Here is a 27,573-nt window from a genome sequence, read left to right on the forward strand (position 1 = left end):
ATTTTTATGCTCCTCCTTTCTCACATTTTCTCCCAAATTTACACCAACAATAAACGATAATCAGCAACAAATATGTTAATCCCCATAACAATAACAATGATCCCATCCTCCCACCAAACCCCAAACATTAGCCCGCATGTTTACATAAACAAATGACAAAAAGGAATCAGGGATCACCCATAGTCACCCTTAATACACACCAAACCCCTCCCCCCCAACCCTCCCACCCATCCCCCCAACTAATGTTCAATGTTATCCCGTTCTTGAAAGTGCATAATGAATAATGCCCATGAATTGTAGAACCCCTCTGTCCTTCCCCTCAGTTCAAACTTACCTTCTCAAGAGTCAAGAATTCCAACAGGTCCCCCCCACCATGCCAGGGCACAGGGTGGCGAGGCTGCTCTCCATCCCAACAGGAGCCGCCTTCAGAGGATCAACGAGGCGAAGGCTACGATATGTGCCTCCGTTCCAGTTTCCAACCCTGGCTGGTCCGACACCCTGAATATGGCCTCCTGGGGACACGGGTCCAGTGTCACGTGCACCACCTTGGAAATTACCCTAAAAACCTCTTTCCAGTAATCCTCTAGCTTTGGACAGGGCCAAAACATATGAACGTGATTAGCGCCACCGCCCCCCCCCCCCACCCCCCCCCCTCCCACAACGTAACGCTCACACATATCTTCTACTCTTTCAAAGAATTGGCTCATCCTCGCCCTCGTGAGGTGTGCTCTGTATACCACCTTCAGCTGTATCAGCCCCAACCTCACACATGAGATGGAGGCATTTACTCTCCGGTGCACCTCACACCAGACTCCCTCCTCTATAACCTCTCCCAACTCTTCCTCCCACTTTGCTTTGATCCCTTCCAGTGGTGCCTTATCCTCTTCCAAAATAGCTCCGTACACCACTGTCACTACCCACTTCTCCAGGCCCCTTGTCGTCAGCACCTCCTCCAGCAACGTGGAGGCCGGTTCCTCCGGGAAGCTCTGTATTTCCTTTCTGGCAAAATCTCGAACCTGCATGTATCTAAACATTTCTCCCTGCTCCAGCCCATACTTCGCTTCCAGCTCCTTCAATCCTGCAAACCGACCCCTAAGAAACAAATCTTTTAGCGTCTTAATCCCCTTCTCTTCCCATTTCCGAAAATTTCCATCCCACCTCCCTGGCTCAAATCTGTGGTTCCCCCGAATCAGCATTTCCCGTGACCCTGCCCCCAGCCCAAAGTGTTGGCGAAACTGCCTCCAAATTCTCAATTAAGCTATTATTACCGGACTCCCTGAGTATTTCCCCGGAGCTATCGGGAGCGGCGCTGTTGCTAGTGTTTTCAGTCCCGACCCCCTGCACAAACTCTCCTCCATTCTGACCCACTGGGAATCAACCACTCTGACCCAGCTCCGTACATTCTCCACATTCGCCACCCAGTAGTGGTACATCAGGTTCAGAAGACCCAAACCCCCTGCCTTCCCCTCTGTAGCAGCACCTTTCTCACTCTGGCCACCTTCCCTCCCCATATGAACAAGGTAATCATCCTTCCCTCAATCTCCCTGAAAAAAGCCTTTGGCAGGAAAATCAGTAGACATTGAAAAATAAACAGAAATCGCGGCAACACATTAATTTTAACCGCCTGTACCCGACCCGCCAGTGACAGAGGGAGACCATCCCACCTTGCCAGATCTGCTTTCACTCTCCCCACCAAACTAGTAATGTTGTACCTGCGAAGCCTCCCCCACTCCCGGGCAACCTGCACCCCCAGATACCTAAAGTAAGTCCCTGCCCTACGGAATGGCAGCCCCCTACCCCCAGCCGAGACATCACAAAATACTCACTCTTGTCCAGGTTCAGCTTGTTCCCCGAGAAAGACCCAAATACCCGCAGTAGCTCCAATATTTCCCCCTATCGACACACTTGGTTCCGACACGTATAACAGAAAGTCGTCGGCATACAAGGACACCCTATGCTCTATCCCTCCCCACACTATTCCTTTCCATGCTCCCGAACTTCTTCATGCGATGGCCAACGGCTCAATCGCAAGTACAAACAGCAGGAGGAACATAGGACATCCCTGCCTCGTCCCACGGTGGAGAAAAGTATCTCGAGCTGATGTTGTTTGTATGGACAAAGTAGCCCTCGGCTACTTATATAGTAGCTTTACCCAGTTCACAAATCTTGGTCCAATCCCAAACCGCTCCAGAACTGCCATCAAGTACCCGCCTTCTCGGCGTCCAATGCCACAACCACCTGTTTCCTTCCCCCTCCGCCGGTGCCATAACGACGCTCAATACCCTTCTAATGTTCAAAAAGAGCTGCCTCCCTCTCACGAATCCCGTCTGATCCTCACCTATCACCTTCGGGAGGCACTCCTCCAGCCTACCCGCCAGTACCTTCGCCAATACTTTTACGTCCACATTCAGAAGTGACATGGGCCGATACGACCCACACTCCGTCGGATCCTTATTTTTTTTAGCAACAGTGAAATCGATGCCTGCCCCAAGGTTGGTGGCAACACCCCCTTCCCTATCGTCTCTTCAAACACCCCCACCATCAGGGGTGCCAGCTTATCCTTGAATTTTTTATAATGTTCCACCAGAAACCCATCAGGCCCTGCCACCTTCCCCGACTAAGTGATTGAATTTACCAGTTCTCGCTTGGGCTATAAGAGAGTGAACTAAAGTGGATTCATCCAGTGGAGTACTGGGGTGAAAATCTTGCTCTTATCGTGCTTGATAGTTAATATACTCAGTGATGAATATGGAACTCCGGTCTACCTTCTGGAGGAAATCCAGGTAGAGCCAGTGGAACAACATTGGCTATTTTGCCTTTTAAGGACAGTCGAAAATTCCTGAAGTGGGAAATAAAAATGTCTTGCTGCTGCTATTGATCCTCCTGTCCCAAAATATTTCCCGGGCAATCTACAAACACTCCTCCTTGTGCCAGTTGTGCAAATAGTCTATTTTTCTTGAAAATGAGGGATAAATGGGCTGGTTTAGCTTAGTGGGCTAGACAGCTGGTTTGTAATGCAGAACAAGGCCAGCAGCGTGGGTTCAATTCCCGTACCAGCCCCCCTGAACAGGCGCCGAAATGTGGTGACGAGGGGCTTTTCACAGTAACTTCATACTTGTGACAATAAAAGATTATTAAATATTGTCGAGAACACAAGGGCGTACTACCCTGATCTTCCTTGAAGCGTGCAGAGATCTGTTGTCATCCACCCGAAAGGGTGGGCAGCACAATGGTGCAGTGGTTAGCACAGCTGCCTCACGGCTCCAAGGTCCCAGGGCCCATCCTGGCTCTGGGTCACTGTCCGTGTGGAGTTTGCACATTCTCCCCGTGTTTGCGTGGGTTTCACCCCCACAACCCAAAGATGTGCAGGATAGGTGGATTGGCCACCCTAAATTGCCCCTTCATTGGAAAAACTGAATTGGGTACTCTAAATTTATTTTTTTGAATCCACCCGAAAGAGCAAACGAGGCCTAGATTTAATATCTCTTCTGAAAGATGTCACCTCCAACACTGCAGCACTCCCTTAAGTACTGCATTGGGACTGTCAGCGTAGATTGACAGCTGTGTTAAAAAGCTGGTAATACAGAAGCTAATTCAAAGCAAGTCACAATACTCTATTTATCTGAAGTCACATGAATGAAGTCACAAATGATCCTCTATGTCTTCGCATCAAGATTAAAGACACATTGTTATTCTTTCAAATTTTATCTAATCATTGTATCCAATTAGTCACCCCTGATCATATCTCCTGTGAACATAGAACATAGAACATAGAAAATACAGCACAGAACAGGCCCTTCAGCCCACGATGTTGTGCCGAACCTTTGTCCTAGATTAATCATAGATTATCATTGAATATACAGTGCAGAAGGAGGCCATTCGGCCCTTTGAGTCTGCACCGGCTCTTGGAAAGAGCACCCTACCCAAACTCAACACCTCCACCCAACACCAAGGGCAATTTGGACATTAAGGGCAATTTATCATTGGCCAATTCACCTAACCCGCACATCTTTGGACTGTGGGAGGAAACCGGAGCACCCGGAGGAAACCCACGCAGACACGGGGAGGACGTGCAGACTCCGCACAGACAATGACCCAAGCCGGAATCGAACCTGGGACCATAGAGCTGTGAAGCAATTGTGCTATCCACAATGCTACCGTGCTGCCCTTAAGAACAAATAAATCTACACTATATCATTTTACCATAATCCATGTACCTATCCAATAGCTGCTTGAAGGTCCCTAATGTTTCCGACTCAACTACTTCCACAGGCAGTGCATTCCATGCCCCCACTACTCTCTGGGTAAAGAACCTACCTCTGATATCCCTCCTATATCTTCCACCTTTCACCTTAAATTTATGTCCCCTTGTAATGGTGTGTTCCACCCGGGGAAAAAGTTTCTGACTGTCTACTCTATCTATTCCCCTGATCATCTTATAAACCTCTATCAAGTCGCCCCTCATCCTTCTCCGCTCTAATGAGAAAAGGCCTAGCACCCTCAACCTTTCCTCGTAAGACCTACTCTCCATTCCAGGCAACATCCTGGTAAATCTTCTTTGCACCTTTTCCAGAGCTTCCACATCCTTCCTAAAATGAGGCGACCAGAACTGTACACAGTACTCCAAATGTGGCCTTACCAAAGTTTTGTACAGCTGCATCATCACCTCACGGCTCTTAAATTCAATCCCTCTGTTAATGAATGCTAGCACACCATAGGCCTTCTTCACAGCTCTATCCACTTGAGTGGCAACTTTCAAAGATGTATGAACATGGACCCCAAGATCTCTCTGCTCCTCCACATTGCCAAGAACTCTACCGTTAACCCTGTATTCCGCATTCATATTTGTCCTTCCAAAATGGACAACCTCACACTTTTCAGGGTTAAACTCCATCTGCCACTTCTCAGCCCAGCTCTGCATCCTATCTATGTCTCTTTGCAGCCGACAACAGCCCTCCTTACTATCCACAACTCCACCAATCTTCGTATCGTCTGCAAATTTACTGACCCACCCTTCAACGCCCTCATCCAAGTCATTAATGAAAATCACAAACAGCAGAGGACCCAGAACTGATCCCTGCGGTACGCCACTGGTAACTGGGATCCAGGCTGAATATTTGCCATCCACCACCACTCTCTGACTTCTATCGGTTAGCCAGTTCGTTATCCAACTGGCCAAATTTCCCACTATCCCATGCCTCCTTACTTTCTGCATAAGCCTACCATGGGGAACCTTATCAAATGCCTTACTAAAATCCATGTACACTACATCCACTGCTTTACCTTTATCCATATGCTTGGTCACCTCCTCAAAGAATTCAATAAGACTTGTAAGGCAAGACCTACCCCTCACAAATCCGTGCTGACTATCCCTAATCAAGCAGTGTCTTTCCAGATGCTCAGAAATCCTATCCTTCAGTACCCTTTCCATTACTTTGCCTACCACCGAAGTAAGACTAATGGCCTGTAATTCCCAGGGTTATCCCTCGTCCCTTTTTTGAACAGGGGCACGACATTCGCCACTCTCCAATCCCCTGGTACCACCCCTGTTGACAGTGAGGACGCAAAGATCATTGCCAACGGCTCTGCAATTTCATCTCTTGCTTCCCATAGAATCCTTGGATATATACTGTCAGGCCCGGGGGACTTGTCTATCCTCAAGTTTTTCAAAATGCCCAACACATCTTCCTTCCTAACAAGTATTTCCTCGAGCTTACCAATTTGTTTCACACTGTCCTCTCCAACAATATCGCCCCTCTCATTTGTAAATACAGAAGAAAAGTACTCGTTCAAGACCTCTCCTATCTCTTCAGACTCAATACACAATCTCCCGCTACTGTCCTTGATCAGACCTACCCTCGCTCTAGTCATTCTCATATTTCTCACATATGTGTAAAAGGCCTTGGGGTTTTCCTTGATCCTACCCGCCAAAGATTGTTCATGCCCTCTCTTAGCTCTCCTAATCCCTTTCTTCAGTTCCCTCCTGGCTATCTTGTATCCCTCCAATGCCCTGTCTGAACCTTGTTTCCTCAGCCTTACATAAGTCTCCTTTTTCCTCTTAACAAGACATTCAACCTCTCTTGTCAACCATGGTTCCCTCACTCGACCATCTCTTCCCTGCCTGACAGGGACATACATATCAAGGACACGTAGCACCTGTTCCTTGAACAAGTTCCACATTTCACTTGTGTCCTTCCCTGATAGCCTATGTTCCCAACTTATGCACTTCAATTCTTGAATGACAACATCGTATTTACCCTTCCCCCAATTGTAAACCTTGCCCTGTTGCACGTACCTATCCCTCTCCATTACTAAAGTGAAAGTCACAGAATTGTGGTCACTATCTCCAAAATGCTCCCACACTAACAAATCTATCACTTGCCCTGGTTCATTACCAAGTACTAAATCCAATATTGCCCCTCCTCTGGTCGGACAATCTACATACTGTGTTAGAAAAGCTTCCTGGACACACTGCACAAACACCACCCCATCCAAACTATTTGATCTAAAGAGTTTCCACTCAATATTTGGGAAGTTAAAGTCGCCCATGACTACTACCCTATGACTTCTGCACCTTTCCAAAATCTGTTTCCCAATCTGTTCCTCCACATCTCTGCTACTATTGGGGGGCCTATAGAAAACTCCTAACAAGGTGACTGCTCCTTTCCTATTTCTGACTTCAACCCATACTACCTCAATAGGGTGATACTCCTCGAACTGCCTTTCTGCAGCTGTCATACTATCTCTAATTAATAATGCCACCCCCCGAGCACGGCTCCCCACCTGAGGAAGGAGCAGTACTCCGAAACCTAGTGATTCGAAACAAACCTGTTGGACTTTAACCTGGCGTTGTAAGACTTCTTACCTTCTGTTAAATACAGGGATTGAGGGGTTAATTGCATCTGCTGATGAGCCCCAGTGCTATCCATGAACTGAAAGTAATTATGGGGCGGGGGGGGGGGGGTCCAGTTGCATTGTCCTTTTTTTGTAAATCCTCAACTTTGTTTGTATTTTACCAAGATCCAACATAAAAACATATCTTTAAAATACATGACTTTCTCTGAATTTCCTTAGTTTTCTGTAGTTCAAATTGTTTTAAAATGCTCCCTCTTTTCACATTGAAGTTAAAACCTGAAATTCCAAAATGACAAATTAAAAACTGACGATTAGAAGAAACTTTGATCATCTCTACCATAAGTTCAGTATCACGAATGCTAATCTTGGGAGCGCTGCATTGTCAGGAGATGCTGGGGTGGGTGGGGATTTTCTGGCCGTTCCCGCAGATGGGATTTTCCGGTCCCGCTGAGAACCCCCGCTGCGGGATTCCCAGCAACTGGGGGGGTGAATGGGAAACCCATCAACAGCGGCGAAACCGGAAGGTTCCAACAGTAGGCTGTCTCCTACCGCCAAGAAGCACGTCATGGGGGCACCTGGAAATCCCCCCCAACCCCCATTCAAACGATGTGTTAAACTGAGGCTCCATTTGTCTTCTCACGGATGTAAAATATTCTAACCGCTATGGTACCTTTCACAATCTCCAGACATTCCAAAATCCTTTACAGCCAGAAAAGTACTTTGGAACTATATTTACGGTTGCAACATAGCTAATTTGTGCATAGCAACGGTCCACAAACATCAACGAGTTAAATGACCAGATAACCTGATTCAGAGATGTTGTCCAAGGGATAAATGCTGCTCAGGATATCTTTTAGAGCATCACAGGATCTTTGCCATCCTGTGGGAGAGCAGAAGGGTTCTTAGTGTACCATCCCATCCTAAAGACAGAGCCTCTGATATGGCGGCACTCCCTCATTCCTGCACTGAAGCCTCAGTTATGTACTCCTCTCTGGAGTGGGGCTTGAACACACAGCAGTGCTAGCACTGAGCCATGAAAAACACCTGAGGCTGCCTTCGCTCCCTTATATCTGTCCCCTCAAGTCCAATAATTACTCTACAACTGGCCCTGTGCTGCTAATACATGTGAACTAATGGCATCACTGCCGATAGTCAGTTAAGAAGAATGCAGTTCATAAAGTACCCATGAGGCCACATGATCAGCCATGATCTTATTGAATGGCAAAGCCCGTTCAAGGGGCTGAATTAAATACACCTGACCCTAATTTGTATATTTGTGCACTGCTCAGTATTGTGATTATACCTGCAGGCCCAGTTAGTAAATTTGTGGCAGTTATGGTTTGCTGCAATCTCTGCTAACAACTGGGAAACCTTTGTAGTTCTATTATAAACCTAACGGGATGTGGTAGGGTATGGGAAAAATGCTGACTGTCTTAAAGAAGCCACAAAGTACATGCAGAACACAATCTACTCCTGGAACCTTTGGGAGGTTGAGTGTGCACTCTACGCATTTAGTTTGTCCAGTGCCCAGTTGGACTAATACGCTAACAGGAAGAAAGCTGCAGCTCCTAATTTGTTAATAAGATGTATCTATCATTGGACAAAGAAAGGCTCACGGGAAACCAAATCAAAAAATCAGTTAGAAGTTTCCATATAGGCAACCTGAAAGGCAGGGGTTGCAAAAGAGTAACAGACATGTGGGCAAGTCACTAATAAAACTCCTCCTAATAAGTAATGGTACAACGGAATAAACAAGGTATCACCACAAGGAACACTCACTGGACAATTCATCAGACTCCGTCTTCAAACTGGATAGATCTTCCAGAGAGTTTTCATTTCCTTCAGCACCAACTCCTCTCCCCCTGGGTCCCATCATATTGGAGCGCCTCCTTTCATGAATCTCGTCAGAGATCATCTCCAGGTTCTTCAACGCAGCTTTATACTGCCCTTTCGCTGCTGACAGTTTGGCCTGTAGCTCGTCTACGTTTTTCTTCAGTTGCTAACAAATCAAAAGCAGAGAATTTAAAATGCAATTACACTTTCCAAACGGTGTATAATTTAACAAAGCTTTAGTTAAATAATGTATCGGCGTCGGACCCGAACATGTCAAACGGTTATAGGGCTAGACTCATTTTCTGTCAAAAGCTCCCAATTTCTTAGAACTCAGTATTTAGAAGGGTGACCTGATTGAGGTGCACAAAAGTATGAGGGGAAGAGATAGACTAGACAGGATAAAATTATTTTCCTAGGCAGAGAATTCTAGAACCAGGGGACATATATTCAAGTTAAGTAGCAGAAGGTGTAGAGGGGACATGAGGAAAAGCTGTTTTAAGCAGAGGATAGTGGGAATCTGGAATTTGTTGCCCAAGTTGGTGGTGGAACCAGAGACTCGAAGCTCTTTTTAAAAGTACCCGGATCTGCACCTTAATTGCTGTAAGCTACAGGGCTATGGACCGGGTGCAGGAAGGTGGGATTAGAAAGGGCACCTGGGTGTCCTTGGGCTGGCATGGGCAAGATGGGCCTAATGGCCTCCTTCCGTGCTGCAACTTTCCATGGTTCTATGGTGTAGAGATCCTTCAGTGTGATTTGGACAAGGTGAGTGAGTGAATGGAAAGCGTATGGCAGATACAGTATTATGTGGATAAATGTGAGGTTACCCAATTTGGTACAAAACAGGAAGGAAGGCAGATTATCTGAATAACTATAGATAGAGAGAGGGGAATGTGCAACGAGACCTGTGTGTCCTTGTACACCAGTCGCTGAAAGTAAGCATGCAGGTTCAACAGGCGGTAAAGAAGGCAAATGGTACGTTGAAATTTATTGCGAGAGAATTGGAGTACAGGAGCAGGGATGTCTTGCTGCAATTATATAGGGCCTTGGTGAGACCACATCTGGAATAGTGTGTGCAGTTTTGGTCTCCTTATCGGCGGAAGGTGTTCTTGCTCTTAAGGGATTGCAGAGAAGTTTTACCAGACTGATTCCTGGGATGGCAGGACTGACATACGAAGAGAGATTGAGTTGGTTAGGATTGTATTCGCTTGAGTTCAGAAGAATGAAGGGGGATCTCATAGAAACCTAGAGAATTGTAACAGGACGAGGCAAGGCAAGATGCAGGAAGGATGTTCCTGAATGTGGGGTGTCCAGAACCAGGGGGTCACAGTCTGATGATATGGGGTAGACCATTCTTCACCTAGAGAGTGTGGTAAGTTTCTTGAATTCATTACTACAGAAAGCAGTTGAGGCCAAATCATTGTACGTTTTCAAGAAGCAGTTAGATATAAGTCTTGGGACTAAAGGGATCAAAAGATATGAGAGAAGGAGGTGACAGGTTACTGAGCTGGATGATCAGCCATGATCACAATGAATGGCGGAGCAGTGACGAAGGGCCAAATAGCCTCCTCCTGCTCCTATTTCCTGTTTCTGGCCCTTACATGTCACGGTGGTCACACAAGTTTCCTTTTTTTCTATCCATGTCTGATAGAGGGATTGCAGATACTGTAATTTTACATAGAATCAGGAGCAGGACACCCACCAGCCCCTCAAGCCTGTTCTGTCTTTCAAACAGCTCATGGCGGATCCCAATTTCAGCTTCATTTTCAAGCCCTTGCTCCATAGTACCTCCATACCCTTACCAAAAGAAAAATCTATCTCAGCCTTAAAAAGGTCAAACTGACTCCCAACATTCTGGCTGGGGAGAGAGTTCCAGATTCTCACTATCCTTTTTGTGAAGAAGTGCTTCCTGATATCACTCCTCAAGGGGGTGCATACATTGACAGGTGAATCTATAGAACCAAACTCAGCAGCTAGTGCAAATCTAAGCATTTAGCCCCCCACAACAGTGGAACTACAAATCAAAGACCTCAGTATTTGGCAGATCAGTAATGAAACAAAAACCACAAAACATCCAAACTAATTTAAATTGCAAACAAAATCAAATAGAATATCAATTTATCATGTTATTTCAAGTGCACAGAAACCCATTCTGCAGATCAGAACATCACTTTAACTGTAAGTAGTCTGTGGGCTGGGATTTAGGTTGAGGACTAGTGAGGAACTGCAGGACTAAGAACTAAAACTTCAGGTCAGTGTTGGGAAACACCAACACCAAGCACATTGGCATAGATGAGGGTGACGCGTTAAAATAGGGCAACTTAATTCTGTCTTCCCATCAATTCCCTTTGCTTTGCCTCCTTTCTACGATTGACTGCTTGCTCTGATGCAGTTCAATGGACTCCAATTGCCCTTTGATAGAAGCGTCATCGCGAGGCTCCATCCTCACCTACTGTCTGTTTCCAGGAGAAAGGTTAGCTACTCATCAGAAATGGGAACCCTGGAGATTTTAGTGGAGCACAGTGGTGTTCAGGAGGAACACCTAACCCCTCCCCACAGCCACTACCTGTGGACACACTACTGAGCACCCATAATCACTCGGTCAGTGCCAGCCCCAGCACAGAAACTCTCACTTGCTTTCTCATCATTACATGGCCTGCTTGCAGAGTAAGTGATGGAGATAAATAACTCCACCAACTAGCAATCGGTGTCACAAAATAACTGATTTTTCATTTGCGATAGGCTAGACCAGTGCTGTCCAATATGTTAGTTACTGGCCACAAGGCCAGTTGGGAATCCAGATGTTGCTGACTGCATTTCTGACTGGTAAAGAAGAAACAATAAAACATTATCATTGGCCATGTGGTTTTCAATATTGCATGTTTGATTCATGTGAACTTTGCCCTCTTGGTGCGCATATTGGTTAAATTACAAGATGAAAAGCAGAGGTTGAGAGTGTTTTATGATTGTTTTCGCTGCATCCCCTTGGTTGCTGAATATACACGTGCAAAACACATTTACCTGTATTGGGTATGTGCAAGGCATTCTAAACTAAAATGCATATGTATCACCATAGTAATGCCTATGGTTGGTCAACAATTCATACTAGCTTTTTCCAATATCCACAGTAATACAAGAATTGGTTCCCATCTATAGTACAGATAATTTAAAGAAAATGCTTACCTCCAGCTGCAGGTAATATTTTCCTTTGAGTTCAAAATAAGGTCTACACAAGAGAGAAAATACACATATTACAATGAGCTGCAAGTTTTAATTGTAAACCAACTGTTTTTATAATGATATACAGGTGGAGGGCATTGATTGGGTTGTTACTTGAGCATATATAAAGAAACATTGACACTGGGGTATTCTCGAGTTAAGAAAGATATGCTTGTGATGTCTCACACTATCTAAACTGAGCAAAGATCAGTTCTGGTTTTATCCTTCACCAACTGGCCATCAGGAGTATAACACGAGATGATGGCTCATGGTCAAAATCAAAGGCAATGGGTGCGATCCATCGGCCACACTGCGCCCGAAATGCAGCTCACTGCGGCGCAGCATGGCAGTTGAAAGCCCGGAGAACCCGCTCCCAGGATCTACACGGCTCGCCAAACCTCGCGTGTTCCAATGAGATCTTGTGAGATGTAGTGATGTGAATCCTGCCCACAATGGGCGGGATCACTTTTTGGCAAATCTGCATATTAGAGCGGGGCAGTAAGCCTCATTCTAATGTGCAGATTCCCGAGGTACCTGAGGCTTTGGGACCAGATGGAACGGCACTCATGGGAGTCTCCCAGGGGATTGGAGGTCCCCAGCTGCATGTCCTTTGGGAAGGGACTCTGCGCTCTACGGGCTGTTTCCAGGGACACACACCGAGACAAACATCAACTGCTGCTGGAAGGTCATCAACCCGGTGAAAGACGCTCTTTGGTCTGCCCGAAACTTGCTGATCTTCCAGTGCAAAGAGCTGTCCTCGACCGAGTGTTGCAGACTGGCACATTCCAAGGTCCAGGACTACGTGCTGAGGGACGCACTCAAGCTTGGGGCAGCTGCCGCCAAGGCGCAATGGGGAAAGACCACTGTGTAAGGTATTACCAGCAAATGTACACCGAGGGGCGGGTAACAGTGTAAACCCACCTCGGTCTGGGCCATTAACACTCCAATGTATAAAAGAAACATGACAATGTAAATCTTTAAGAAGGAATTGTAACGTAAAGAGCGATATGTGTGTAATGTTATCAAAATTGAATGGAAGTCAAGGGAATGTGTAACTCTGATGGAAATGTACAGTCAAGACAATTTGAAATGTTCTGTAATGTTTATGATAGATTTTATGAATAAAGTATATTTTTTGAAGAAATAAAATGTCCTTTGGGAAGGGTGGTGCCCTGGCACTGCTGGTGCACCTGTTAACCCTGGCCGTGTCATGGTGCCCAGGTGGTACTGCCAGCTGGCAGGGGCACTGCCAGGTTGGCACTGCCAAGGTGCCAAGCTGGCAATTTCTTTTTATGCGTGATCACCGGAGCTGCCCAGCGTGTGTGTTGGGGAGCTGAGGATTGTTTTGGGGGCCTCAGAGATCGGGACACCATTTTTAAATGACGTCCCGATCTCTCGCTACAATGGGGAGTTCCGGCAAGTGGAGCTCCTCACTGTCCAAAATGGGGCTATGAGCAGCCTTGTCCGCACGTTCCCTGTTCAGGATCCTTATTCAACGTGAGTCACGCTGGGAGAATCACGCCCAATCCTTTGTTTTTGGTTGAACTACTAATCTTTCTTCTCTATATGGCAAGAGATACAAAAGAACAAACTTTCATTGATACAGTGCCTATCACAACCTCCGGATACGCCAGAGTAGCTATGAAGGGAAGGGAGCAGAGTGCAGGATGCACGGTATTGGGTGGAAATCACTCACTTAGATTTATTGATAGCTCGTTTCAGTTTCTTCTCCAATTGCTTCATTCTGCTCATTGCTGCATTGTACTTCATAGCTGTGTCTTTGTGTAACAGCTCGCTCCTCGTCTTGGTCTGTTCTGCTTCCATGACCTGGGACAGGGAAAGAACCAGAGGTGTGAGCTCTACTCAAACATCATGAACACGTGATCATGGTTTTCTAAAAAATATTTTTGTCCAACTGCTCCGTCACCCCTCTCCCACCCTCCCCATGTAAAATATATTTAATATAAAGTTCCTGAATAATTAAGGCAGAATTTTATTCCATCAGACCCGGACAAAGCAGAGTGGCAGATACTGGGATGGGAACCCCGATCATTCAGTAGTGGACTTTGCTATGACTCTAACTCAGTCACAGGATTAGCATTCAGTTTCTGAGTTTCCTGACCAGAGAGTATACACAGGATGATGCATGAAATCCATCAAAGGAAGAATTTCCAGTTCAAGGGATCCTGACAGGGGTCGGAATGGCTGAATTGTGCATTGAAGCCTCAGGAACCAGCGATCACAGGAATGGAAAAGAGACCTGGAGACGTTGCCCCTGCGTCTCTCACCATCCCAAAGAGTCTCAGGTTTTTACCAAGAGGACCTATTGTATTTTGTGAGGAACAGAGGTGAAGAGGGGGGAGGGGAAAGGAGGTGGAATATGAGGCCAGCTTCTCAAACCAAGCAGGCATGATTGGAAATAGCCAAGGGCTTGAGCAGCAACATGGCCCCTCAATCCTCAAATACAATGCATCTCAAGAGGCTCAAGGACCTCAGGAGGGTGGGAAAGGCAAGTGGCATAACAGTTTTGGGTGTCGCATGTTGACTTTCCCTGCATTCTCCAGCGCAGCACACCTCATCTGAACAGTCAGCTCTCACACCCACCTTTACCATTGCACCATCCATCACACGTGCCTCAGTCGCCCTTCGCTAATGTTGTTCTTCCTCTCCACATAAGCATTTCTCAGTCACAACTTTCTGCTTGCTCTCGTCGCGAGAAGAGAGCAAAGAACTACAAGGGGAGGCAAAGAACTGGGGTGCAGAGGGGGGCATGCTCTAGGGTGGTTCCAGTAGTAACTACTTGGAAGGTCACTGGCAAAGGGTGCCCACATGCACCTTGGGAAAGGATATTTGCTCCAGGAAGCTGCAAATGTCACCAATGACTTTCCCCGAAAGCCTGAGACTCGTGAGGCACAGATACTCTCACACCAGGAGAGCACATCCTCTGTCTGCAGACCCTCTGTTGGGGTATCGCTCCCTTGGAGCTGAACAACTGTGTCCATCCTCTCTGTCCTGCGGAGCAGTATGCAGGTTGCAAGAGAGTTGATTCTGCTCCGCCTATTCCTCATCAGAGGTGCAAGTCAGGTCTGTTCCCCATGCCGTGGTGCAGCTGACAGCCGAGCAGGGCCGTTCACCTGGAGTTCATTTCTGTCCACGTGTCCGGACTTCCAAGAAGTTAGAAATCACCTCTCTCGCAGTGAAAGCCCACTTTCAGAAGAAGTGCTGTGAGAACCAGCCTCTCACTGGGCCACGGCTAAAGCTCTTTTGAGGGCTTCTCAACCTGTCAGTTTCGCTGAGGAAGGATTCCTGCTGTGCTCGCACCTCAATCCCCCGGCAAGCTGCACAAAACTCGGGAAACCTGCACACTGGCTGTTGGGTGAAATCTACAGCTAATCGCTGCTTTTAAAATTGAATTACTTCCTCGACAGCTCCATGTGGCTTCCCCAGTCACCTAAAAACCTGCCCAGGTTAAACCCAGATGTGGGTGGGGTCTTGTCAGATTCCCAACCTGATGCCACTTTGACTCCTTAACCAACCAACCTCCTCTTCTCCCCTCCCCCACCCCTGAACCCATCTCCCCGGACATTGAAATTCAGCTGATAGATTGGATTTTGAAGACACAACGGAGCACCAACAGGCACTTATTCCTTTCAAGTGGCTTACATTTTCAAGATGTGGAGATGCCGGCGTTGTACTGGGGTGGACACGGTAAGAGGTCTTACGACACCAGGTTAAAGTCCAACAGGTTTGTTTTGAATCACTAGCTTTCGGAGCACTGCTCCAAGAAGGAGAATGGAGAAGGAGCAGTGCTCCGAAAGCTAGTGATTCAAAACAAATCTGATGGACTTTAACCTGGTGTTGTAAGACTTCTTACATTTTCAAGTCATAGGTATCCACAATGCTCTTACCAGTCAACGTTAAAAGATATGATCAGAAAATTGACCTGTAGGTGGCTACACAACAGACATGAGTAGGGCTTGCACAAAGTCAGCAACAGAACACTGCCCCAGTTGAATGAGTGGCTGAATTTGTGGAGAAACAAATGCATCGGCCATTCTGCGCTGTGTGGACCGTCATCAAAACATCTCGGATTGAATCGGAATTCGCCAGCAATAATGCGAAATAACTATAATGAGTCACTCAAAAGATGCGCAACTGGTGTCTGCTTTCCCGTTCCGCCTGGCAGGAAATGACACAGTATTATTTAAAGTGCAGACAACAATGAAATCTACTTTTAAACCATAATGCTCAAGAGTTTCAGTAGTTTATCACTTGGCACAAGGAGTCAAATGCCCACAAGCGACAACTATTTATGTGAAACAAAATCAAGGGGGTGACCCCCCCCACCCCCCCCACCCCACCTCCTCTCAACTGTAACCGTAGTTGGAATAATTAGAATTACAAAATGGGGGTTTCCTGTTTTAGAACATAGAACATAGAAAATACAGCACAGAACAGGCCCTTCGGCCCACGATGTTGTGCCAAACCTTTGTCCTAGATTAATCATAGGTTATCATTGAATTTACAGTGCAGAAGGAGGCCATTCGGCCCCGAGTCTGCACCGGCTCTTGGAAAGAGCACCCTACCCAAACTCAACACCTCCACCCAACACCAAGGGCAATTTTGGACACTAAGGGCAATTTATCATGGCCAATCCACCTACCCTGCACATCTTTGGACTGTGGGAGGAAACCGGAGCACCCGGAGGAAACCCACGCAGACACGGGGAGGATGTGCAGACTCCGCACAGACAGTGACCCAAGCCGGAATCGAACCTGGGACCCTGGAGCTGTGAAGCAATTGTGCTATCCACAATGCTACCGTGCTGCCTTTAAGAACAAATAAGTCTATACTATACCATTTTACCGTAATCCATGTACCTATCCAATAGCTGCTTGAAGGTCCCTAATGTTTCCGACTCAACTACTTCCACAGGCAGTGCATTCCATCCATACCCCCACTACTCTCTGGGTAAAGAACCTACCTCTGATATCCCTCCTATATCTTCCACCTTTCACCTTAAATTTATGTCCCCTTGTAATGGTTTGTTCCACCCGGGGAAAAAGTCTCTTGACTGTCTACTCTATCTATTCCCTTGATCATCTTATAAACCTCTATCAAGTCGCCCCTCATCCTTCTCCGTTCTAATGAGAAAAGGCCTAGCACCCTCAACCTTTCCTCGTAAGACCTACTCTCCATTCCAGGTAACATCCTGGTAAATCTTCTTTGCACCTTTTCCAAAGCTTCCACATCCTTCCTAAAATGAGGTGACCAGAACTGTACACAGTACTCCAAATGTGGCCTTACCAAAGTTTTGTACAGCTGCATCATCACCTCACGGCTCTTAAATTCAATCCCTCTGTTAATGAACGCGAGCACACCATAGGCCTTCTTCACAGCTCTATCCACTTGAGTGGCAACTTTCAAAGATGTATGAACATAGACCCCAAGATCTCTCTGCTCCTCCACGTTGCCAAGAACTCTACCGTTAACCCTGTATTCCGCATTCATATTTGTCCTTCCAAAATGGACAACCTCACACTTTTCAGGGTTAAACTCCATCTGCCACTTCTCAGCCCAGCTCTGCATCCTATCTATGTCTCTTTGCAGCCGACAACAGCCCTCCTTACTATCCACAACTCCACCAATCTTCGTATCGTCTGCAAATTTACTGACCCACCCTTCAACTCCCTCATCCAAGTCATTAATGAAAATCACAAACAGCAGAGGACCCAGAACTGATCCCTGCGGTACGCCACTGGTAACTGTCACAACAAAGCAACAAACAACACTGCGGTGCCCAGGGAGATTTCAGAACATTACAATTTTCTTTTTCAAACACAATTACAGGGGGCAGGTGTTGCAAATTGGCTGCTCCCTGGCATTGACTGTGGGACACATCATCCTTGCCTCAAGAGCGCAAAGATTTCCAGGAAGTCACAGTAATAGATTGGGCAAATAGAAATTCCAGATTATCAGTCTGCAAGAGGAGAGGTGCAACTTCCTGTCGATGGTTACAGCCAATGAGAGGTTTTCAGCTCAGACTGCAGTAATCTGCAGGCCTCGATGAGGAAGTGTGGTAATAAGACAGAGAAAGGAACCTAGCAAAGGGGAGCTTGTTCTCCTTAGCGCAGAGAAGGGGAAATCTAACAGACGTGTTCAAACTTAGCAATGGTTTTGATAGAGTAAATAAGGAGAAACTGTGTCCAGTGGCAGAGAAGTCATTAGTCAGAGGACAATAATTTAAGACAATCAGCAGAGCAATCAGAAGGGAAGATGTTTCCACTTTTTCCACAGCAAGTTGCCGCCATCTGGAATGCATCCACTGAATGGCCCCTGGAGGCAGGTTCAATAGTAACTTTTAAAAAGAGAATTGGGTAAATGCGGGAAGAGAAGGGCTACAAAGGGCGAGCAGAGTAGCCCTCTGGATAGCTCTTGTAAAGAGTAGGTACAGGTATGATACGCTGTCTGGCCTCGTTCTATGCTGTAAGGTTCAACGATAATAGAATTTGAGCAGCAGTCCTGATTGGGCTGTCTGGCCCTCATTCTACCATCTGTGACACTAACACAAGAGTGATTCAGCTTTTACACTGAGGAGAGCAATAACTCTGGGTTCAACAAAGGAAGTATTGTATTTCACAAAGCCAGTGCTGGTGGCAAGGGAAATCTTTATCAAAATGCACTTCATAGAGAAAGTTACTGTGCAGGAATAATCTATTAGTCCATTTTGTCCATGCCGGCTGTAAAGGGGCTATTCAGCTCCTTTCATCTACAATCCTATAAGTTACAGCACCTCAAGTGTATATCCAAATGCTTTTCAAAATGTGATGAGGATTGCTGCCGCTACCATCAAATGAGTTCCTGACCCTCATCACCCTCGGGGTGAAACAATTACTCCTCGACTCCCTGCTAATCCATCACCAATTACTTTAAACATTAATGTCCCCTGGTTAATGTCCTCTCTGCTAATGGAAACAGATCCTTAACATCCAGTTTATCTCGGTCCCTCATAATTTTATACATCTCAATGAAGTCTTCCCTCAACCTCTTCCTTGACGAACTAAACACCTCATCCCATCCACAAACTTTTCTATAATTCTCCATCGCTGCATGGTAACATCCTCATAAATCCCATTCTCTCTCTAGTGCAATCACATCTTTCTTGTAATGCAGTGACCAGACCGTACGCAGAATTTGAGCTGCCATGTTTTATACATTTCTAGCGTAACCTCAAGAGTTCTTCTGCTCTATGACTCAGCCAATAAAGGAAATTATATCACATCTTCTTAATCACCTGATCTACCTGTCCTGTTACCTTCAGTGATCTATGGACATTCACTTAAATGCTCACTCAGAACCTTAAATAATGCAAGGCTTGATACTAACTCAGGGTGGGATGTGGGACCAGTGGTGGTCAAACCAGGTGAACATCCCAAAAGAGATCAATTTATTTTTGTACCCTAGTCTCAGTACAAGTCTGGAATCTCAGAAAACCATCTATCCTACAGATAGGTCCCAAGAACAGTAGTACAAGATTTGTAACCCGTGGCATCTGACTGTTGATTTGCGTTCAACATACCCGCTGTGTTGCGTGATTAAGCATCTCTTGCCAAGCTGAATCAAACTGCCGTTCCTCATCTTCCAGCAGTCTCTGTTCAGCCAGAGCAATAGTCTCCTTGGCTGCCCGCAACACCTCAGTGGCTCTTTGAAAATCTTGAGTAGCCTTCTGGGCCTCCAGCTGTGCCTGTAGGCAAAGAAAATAAACAGGAAACTTATTTCTCATGAGAACATGTGAAACCAAAAGTCTTTTGACAAAGTTTGATTCAGAACAATTGATGGATTCAATTTCTATCCCAGTGTCTACAACTGATAGGATGCACTGCAGTAACTTATTAGGGTTACTTCAACTGCCCCTCCCAAGCCCATGAACTCTACTACCAAGAAGGTCAAGAAGATTAATGTCATCACCTCCAAATTTTCCTCCAAGCCAAACATCATTCTCGCTTGGACATATATCACTTTCCTTCATTGTCACTGGCTCAAAATCTTAGAGTTTGCCACCTACCCCTGGGATCACCATCATCACAAGGAAGACACACAAACTTCAAGGAAACTAGACATGAGTACTGAATGTTCACCTTCCCAGCGAAACCCATATCCCAAGAACAAATATATTAAAAGAATGAAGCAAAAATGTTAGAGACATGAATAAAACGTGGAAGTGGGAGGAGAGTAGAGAGAGTCATCCGGAATGATGACTAAACAATGGTCCCTTATCATTTTTACGTCTAGGCTTTGAAATGGTACTGGACAAAGTGATATCCACATTAAGAGTATATACTTTTAAATTCCTTTAAAACTGTACAATCTTTTCATGAATACAAGGAAAATGGCACCAGTGATCTGATCCAACGGTCAGAGGCTCAAGTCCAACACCCAAGAGTACATCATCCAGGCTGTTACTCCAGTGTAGTGCCGCACTCCTTTCATACTGTCTTTTTGAGGGGATATTCGACTGAAGTCCTATTTTCCGTCTCGGGCGGAATTGGGACATCACATCCGTAGAGTTTGGGTGTTCTCCCAGTTTCCTAACCAACATTTATCCCTCAGCCAACCCGCAAAACTGTTGTTCGTGGGAGCTTGGTGAGTGTCATTGGTACTCAATTGGCTGCATTCTGGAATGTGATGAGGTTATGAAAGACACTATATAAATGCAAGTCTTCCTTTTATCTAGGGCAGAAATCCAGCCTTAATAAAATTCAATGATCCTGCCTCCACCGCTCTATTGCAGGAGAGTTGCAAAGTCTCACGACCCTCCGAGAGAAAAATAATTTTTGTCTCCATTTTAAATGCAACTTCCTTGGAGTGGCTATCACCAGTGAATTGTCACTTTTAGTGACTTACTTCCGCTGGAATTCCAAAGTTTGTGTCTCGCCCGACATTCCTCACTCAGGCCAGTGAGACAGGAACAGCGAAGCAGCTCCGGGGCTCCAGCAGCAAGGGGGGGTTGCAGCAAAGGAGGACACCCCCTTTTTCAGACACTAGCTGCAAAGGGACCACTGAAAATTTCAATGGCAAGTGAATGTGATGTTGGGGTGAGGGTTCGGACATCAGTGGGGGGGGGGGGAATGGGTGATGTAGTCCTCTATGGGCTTGGTCTGGGTCTTTAGAATAGTTACTCTGAACTTAGGAGTTCTTTTATTTTCCTTCTAACTCTGCCAGGAGTATCTGAGGGCAAAACTGGTAGAACCATCCAAAGCTGGCAGCCTAAATTACTTGACCAATACTGGGGCTTGGGGGGGGGGTTATCTTATGAGGAATGATTGAACAGGTCGGGCCTGTATCCATTGGAGTTTAGAAGAATAAGAGGTGACTTTATCTGCCAAATTTTTGCCCACTCACTGAACCTATCTATATTCCTTTGCAGATTCCTCATGTCCTCACTTTTCTCCCTATCTTTGTACCATTAGTAAATTCAGCACCTTAGGTTGGGCCCCTCTTCACCCAAGTCATTATAAATTGTAAATAGTCGAGGCCCCAACACTGATCCCGGTGACACTCCACTCTGTACATGTCAGCAACTGGAAAATGGCTCATTTATGCCTACTCCATTTCCTATTAGCTAACCAACCTTCTATCTGACCATTGCTTCCATTGTTTTCTTAGTTCAGAGCCTTCTGCGCTAAGCAAACTACCAGTGTACCAATGACCATACTGAATGGTTAAACAGTTTAGTTTTGGACTGAAATGATTGGCAACAATTGCTTGAAGCACTGCTGCTGTGCCATAGTCCCCACAAGTCTAGATGAACTTTTTGAGTGGTTGGAATGAATGAATGGCTGGACTGATAAAACTCAATTTATTTCACTTCACAACAAACTCCCAGTTACATCATAGTCCTGTGAACAAACGGGCAAGTCGCCTGCACTGGTGGTCAGCTGAGCAGACTCTGTTCACGATGGGAACATGAATCCTGCAAAAGAGCCTGAAGCTTTCTTTAAATTTGCAAGCAGTGAGTCACATCATTCCAACCCAGCTCAGTATCAAATGCTAATTCTGACGTAGCTGTTTGTGCCTTTGTCCTGCGATATTTCTCATTTCACCACGTAACTCCCTGCGCTCCAAAAAGGTAAAGTATTGTATGAAATGCTCTGCGGTACGGTATAATATTGGTACAAGAGTTAGTGCAGCATTGAAGGACAACACAAGAAATGGGCCCATCATCCCAACAGATCTGTGCCGGCATTTAACCTCCACATGATCAAACCCATAATGATTGAGGGGAAAATTGCTCCCACAAACTAAACTTTAGAAAAACTCCAACACACCCTGAAAACTAATGTAACAAATAATAGGGGGATGAAAAGAGAGATTTGATTAACTTCTGAGGAAACGACAGTGTGAACTGCACACTGCTGGATGGCACTCAAGTGTAGGGGACTCCCACGGGCAAAAGGCCAGATATGTTTTTAATAGATCACCATTATTTCAGAAGGAACTTCCCCAGTAGATCAAGCAGTCTTTAAGCCACTTCTGTCACCCACTTCTGTCATTCTCTTAATGTTTGTATGTTCCTTTAGGAACATACAAACATTAAGAGAATGACAGAAGTGGCTTATTCTAAAATAGGCCAGTAACCTAGCAACACTTCCTGTGTAGAACCTGGGCTCTCAACCCTAAAGCCACCAGATGCTCTACATATGGTTCAAATACTCCAGCACTATTAGATTCACTCTGTATGAACACATACATTTAATAAGTGTACTGAAAATTATGAGCGGGGTTTGATAGAGCAGATAGAGAAAAACTCTTTCAACTTACTGATACTGCAAGACCTGTACACATGTTTTTTTTAAACATTAAACACTCCCATGGATCATAAAGGTCAAACACAATAGATCTACAATGTAATGAAACTGATTTACATTTGGCTCCATAGAGAAAAATCCAACAAAGAGAGAATCAGGTTCTTATTTAGATAAAATTATTTTCTTTTGTCTGCTTGTTTTCCTCTCTGGTGATATACAACTGGGTAATTTGCCGTTCTCATAGTCATCCATTTGTTTTCATTAATCTTAGTTTCAGATAATTTTATTTTATTATTCCTTCTCTCCCCATTCCATTTTTCCGACCAGATGCTCACGTTGCATAAAGGTGACCCTCAACAAGAATCTCCTTCCATCAATCCTTGGAATCAAACAAATCCGAGCATCAAGACTCTCATTGGTTGACATGCTCTACCATGCTGCAACACTGGCTGCTGATTGGTTGACATTGGTTGACATGCTCTACCATGCTGCAACACTGGCTGCTGATTGGTTGACATTGGTTGACATGCTCTACCATGCTGCAACACTGGCTGCTGATTGGTTGACATGCTCTACCATGCTGCAACACTGGCTGCTGATTGAAGGGCAGGATAGACGTACATGGGGCAATTTTAACGGCAAAAAACAAAAATAGGTGGGTTGGAATCAATGGGAGATGGGATGTTAAAATTTAAATCTGGAGCCCAATGGCCCACTCCACCCACTTTCAATTTTAATGGAGATGGCAATTGGGCAGGTAGCCAACCGACACACAGAAGGCGGGTTGACCACTGAAATACCATATTGTGGCTGCATGCCTCATACGTAACCGGTCTTCCCTTGTCTGCTCAGCAACTGAAGCAAGGACAGCTTCCCGGAAAAGGGACATGGTTTTACGACACTGCTTCTGGGCCAAGAGGGGCAAGAATGCTTTCTCCCAGCCAGCCCACCAAGCTCATATTGGGAACAAACCACTTTTGATCAACCCAACATGTTCATAAAAGCCACAGACTTGCTATTAGGTTCACACTCAGCTGCTTGGGATTACACCGCAGCTACAAGTCTGTGAACATTAGCTCCCCAATCATTTCCAGTCTCGGAGGTTTTGGTTCATGTCCAGCTGCAATTGATACTCTTCCAAATGGGAGAGACTTGGCACATGCAAATATTTTTTAATTTTTCCAATAAAGGGGCAATTTAGCATGGCCAAAGAACCTACCCTGAATATCTTTGGGTTGTGGGACGAGAGCCACTCAGACATGGGGGAATGTGCAAACTCCACACGTAAATAAGGCCATCAAATTTTCACTTAGCTTTGGCGTTAATAATCGCTACTCCTACCATCTCCCCGAGCAAGTTTTGGATATCCATGTCGAAAGACAATAAAGGAGGAAATTTGAACAGAGCAGGATTCTGGCTGGTGAGGGGATTGTGGTACAAGCGCCAAACCCACACATGCACCGAGTCCGTGGCAAAACGAGGCCCAGGCTACATGAACATTTTTAACACCTGGTTCTCAGCTGCCCAGGCAGGAAGAGACAGTTGGCCAGGCAGCAAGTGGGAACAGAGGCTCATCAGTTAGGGCCATCAAAGGGATGCTCGCCCGCAAGAACATAAGTATGGTTGGGTTTGATAGGGGACATGCATACGAAGAAGCCTGAGCAGAGGAGGCCTCAACTATCCTTTGTCACCTGCTCAGAGGAATGAGCATAAATTACTAGATGCTGGGATTTAGGCCGGACATCAGTGGGTGCATAAGAAATCAGAGCAGGAATAGACCATGCAGCCCCTTGAGCCTTCAACTCCACTTACCTGCTCATCTACCCATGGCAGCACACAGGCAGTCTGCTTAATGTCTCCTGTTACAGACAGATCTTGTGTGGTCCCTTCCAGTCCATAATCAGAATGTTTGTATGCGTGTGCGTGTTTTCTTACTTAGTGATTATTCTTAATTTGAAATAAATTCCAGCAGGAAGTTTTTTGGTAATTTTAAAAATCTTTATTAGTACTCACTTGCCCTGATGTTTAAAATGCAACATCTCAATCACCACACTCACACTCATCAGTGCAGGCCTCAAGTGGACTTGGAACCTTGAACAATTACAGTATTTTGGCTGCATTTGAAGACTTTAAGCAGTGATGAATCAACTGTTTCAGGTGTTTCTCTGCTGGCTTTGCTTTGTTCAGGGTATTTTAAACTGCAGTCCCTTGTGATAAATGTAGCAATTTCAGATCTATTGTATTACAAGTATTTGATGCAGTAAAGGTTAAAAGCTTGGGTTAGAGTGTGTGTGACTGCTGCCGTCATGTTTTGGATGAACTTTGGTTTGAAAGGTTGGGAGCCAGGCGTGCAATTAAACCATCGTGAAAGAAATGGGGCTAATGGAATATTATTTTGATTAAGGGGACTTCCTATGGAATTAATTAGATTTCAGCTTGGTACGGTGATGTCGTTGCTGGGATGAGCTACGGTGTCCGGCAATTTGTAGGAAAAGCAGGTCAGTGCATTTCTGGATGAAGCTGTGACCACAAGTCAGGCAGATTGCTCTCTACAGTTAGTTAAAAGAGATTAACAGTCTTTAAAGTAGTGCAGACTTGTCTGAGAACAAGGGGAGCTGAAACAAGGGAGCTGAGGAGAGGTTGAATAAACTTGGTTTGTTCTCACTGAAACAACGGAGATTGAGGGGCGACCTGATAGAGACCTACAAAATTATGAGGGACATAGACAGAGTGGATAGTCAGAGGCTTTTTCCCAGGATAGAGGAATCAAGTACTCGGGGACATAGGTTTAAGGCGCGAGGGGCAAGGTTTAGAGGAGATGTACAAAGTAAGTTTTTTTTAAACACAGAGAGCAGTGGGTGCCTGGAACTCGCTGCCGGAGGAGGTGGTGGAAGCAGGGACGATAGTGACGTTTAAGGGGCATCTTGACAAATACATAAATAGGATGAGAATAGAGGGATACGGACCCAGAAGTGCAGAAGATTTTAGTTTAGACGGCAGCATGGTCGGCACAGGTTTGGAGGGCCGAAGGGCCTGTTCCTGTGCTGTACCTTTCTTTGTTCTTTATAAGGTGAGAAACAGCATCTGAAGACATACAGTCAGAGTTTCTGCACGAATCTGACTGGAGTCAGATCTTGGGCTGAATTCTCCACCTTCGGGATTTGCCGTTTTGACAGCAGCCCGGGGGTTTTCCGATGGCGTGGGGCTGCCCCACAATGGGAGACCCCATTGACCAACCGGCGAAATGGAAAATCCGGGCGGCGTGCCGCATCAGTGGGACAGAGAAACCCACCCGATGTCTTCAAAGCAGTGTCAAGAGATCTCTCTTCATCAACAAACATCTCTGTGCAGCAAGTATTCCCAAGTGCCAGTGGTATTTAATAGTGGATTGGGAGTTGAGATGGTTCTTTTCATTGTTTAAGTGGGAATAAAGATAGCAATTAATGGTATTGTATGGGGTAATTGTGAGTTGTGTTCTGGTGCGATATTAAAGATTTTAACATAGTGTTACTAATAATAATTAATAATCTTTATTGTCACAAATAGGCTTACATTAACACTGCAATGAAGTTACTATGAAAAGCCCAAGTTACCACATTCCGGTGCATTTTCGGGTACACCGTGGGAGAATTCAGAATGACCAATTCACCTAACAGCACGTCTTTCGGGACTTGTGGGATGAAGCCGGAGCACCCGGAGGAAACCCACGCAGACACTTGTAGAACGTGCAAATTCCGCACAGTCAGTGATCCAAGCCGGGAATCGAACCTGGGACCCTGGTGCTGTGAAGCAGCAGTGCTAACCACTGTGTTATCGTGCCATCCCATAAATGTGGTTTTAATATACCATATCCCCACATCTTCGTGTAATCTCTCCAGGAGCAAGGTATTCTTTCTTCCGTGTTACAAAATTAAAATAAAATATCGGAGTTGTCCAGTATCCTAGCAACTGTTGGGGTCTGGTCTGAGACCGTAATACCCTGAGAGTTAGTTTCATTCACATGACTGCAGTGTTGCCACTGGTCATTCACTTTAATCCCTGTCTGAACCGGAGCTCTAATATTCTCCTTTGTTCAATATGGAACTTGGAAACTGTAGTAATCAAGGAGAAACGAAGATGAAGGTTTAACTAATTTTATTTTAAACTCACACCCGTGGCAAACAAGTGTCCCAACCCGGGACTAACAGGACTCTCATTCCGGGTCTGGGACAGTATTTAAAGGGCTTGATAATGAGTCCCAGCTGGGTGGGCCTCCAAAAGTTACCATGGGAACTAGTCATCCACGAACCCCATGGGCAGATCGATGAGTGAACCTTCATGGTCCTCATGATAGTTATCATAGAGACCACAGTCTAAAGATCTCATATTGCTCAAACGCTGGTTCATACACAAGGCATATGATATACAAACCTTGCAGGTGGCTGTATCAGATATACCAGCCACCAATTGCTCCACAACCTTTTCAATTAACATCTCACAAACTGTTATCAAGAAACCACAAACCTTACAACCACTTCAGATATATTTCTGACTCCTCACCAGTTAGTGCCTTTACAGTTCTGTCACTTGAAACATACAGTTCCCTGTTCTGCTCCAAGTTCCTTTAACTTCAAGCTCCCTGGAAACTCCTCTTCATTTCTCTAGTTTCCTTAGGTAAGCTGTCCTTTAGATTTCTAGCACTGGCTTTCTTAACCATTACTCCATTGTATGGCATTTCTTCTAGTTGAGAGAGCTGTTCCCACTCTAGCTACTTGTCACCAACTGCTGTAGCCTCAGCTAAAACTCAAGAAGAAAAGTTGTTTCCTCTCCCTCAGCAACTATCATTGTTCTTCACGCCGTAGCTCTCTCTATCACCATAGAA

The 27,573-nt window shown here is 45.5% G+C and overlaps 1 protein-coding gene across 1 annotated transcript in view; it reads right to left on the reverse strand.

The window, feature by feature from the left end:
- The window catches only part of sh3bp5b (SH3-domain binding protein 5b (BTK-associated)), a 97,014-nt gene that overhangs the window by 10,331 nt on the left and 59,110 nt on the right, over positions 1–27,573 (reverse strand). The window contains exons 4-7 of the mRNA XM_072509812.1: positions 19,484–19,648; positions 13,601–13,731; positions 11,869–11,911; positions 8,635–8,854 (exon numbers count right to left, since the gene is read on the reverse strand). Of these exons, the coding sequence (XP_072365913.1) occupies positions 8,635–8,854; positions 11,869–11,911; positions 13,601–13,731; positions 19,484–19,648 (559 nt within the window). The remainder of the gene's footprint in view (positions 1–8,634; positions 8,855–11,868; positions 11,912–13,600; positions 13,732–19,483; positions 19,649–27,573) is intronic.

Source organism: Scyliorhinus torazame, chromosome 6 (genome assembly GCF_047496885.1).
Source record: "Scyliorhinus torazame isolate Kashiwa2021f chromosome 6, sScyTor2.1, whole genome shotgun sequence".
Lineage (NCBI taxonomy): Eukaryota > Metazoa > Chordata > Chondrichthyes > Carcharhiniformes > Scyliorhinidae > Scyliorhinus > Scyliorhinus torazame.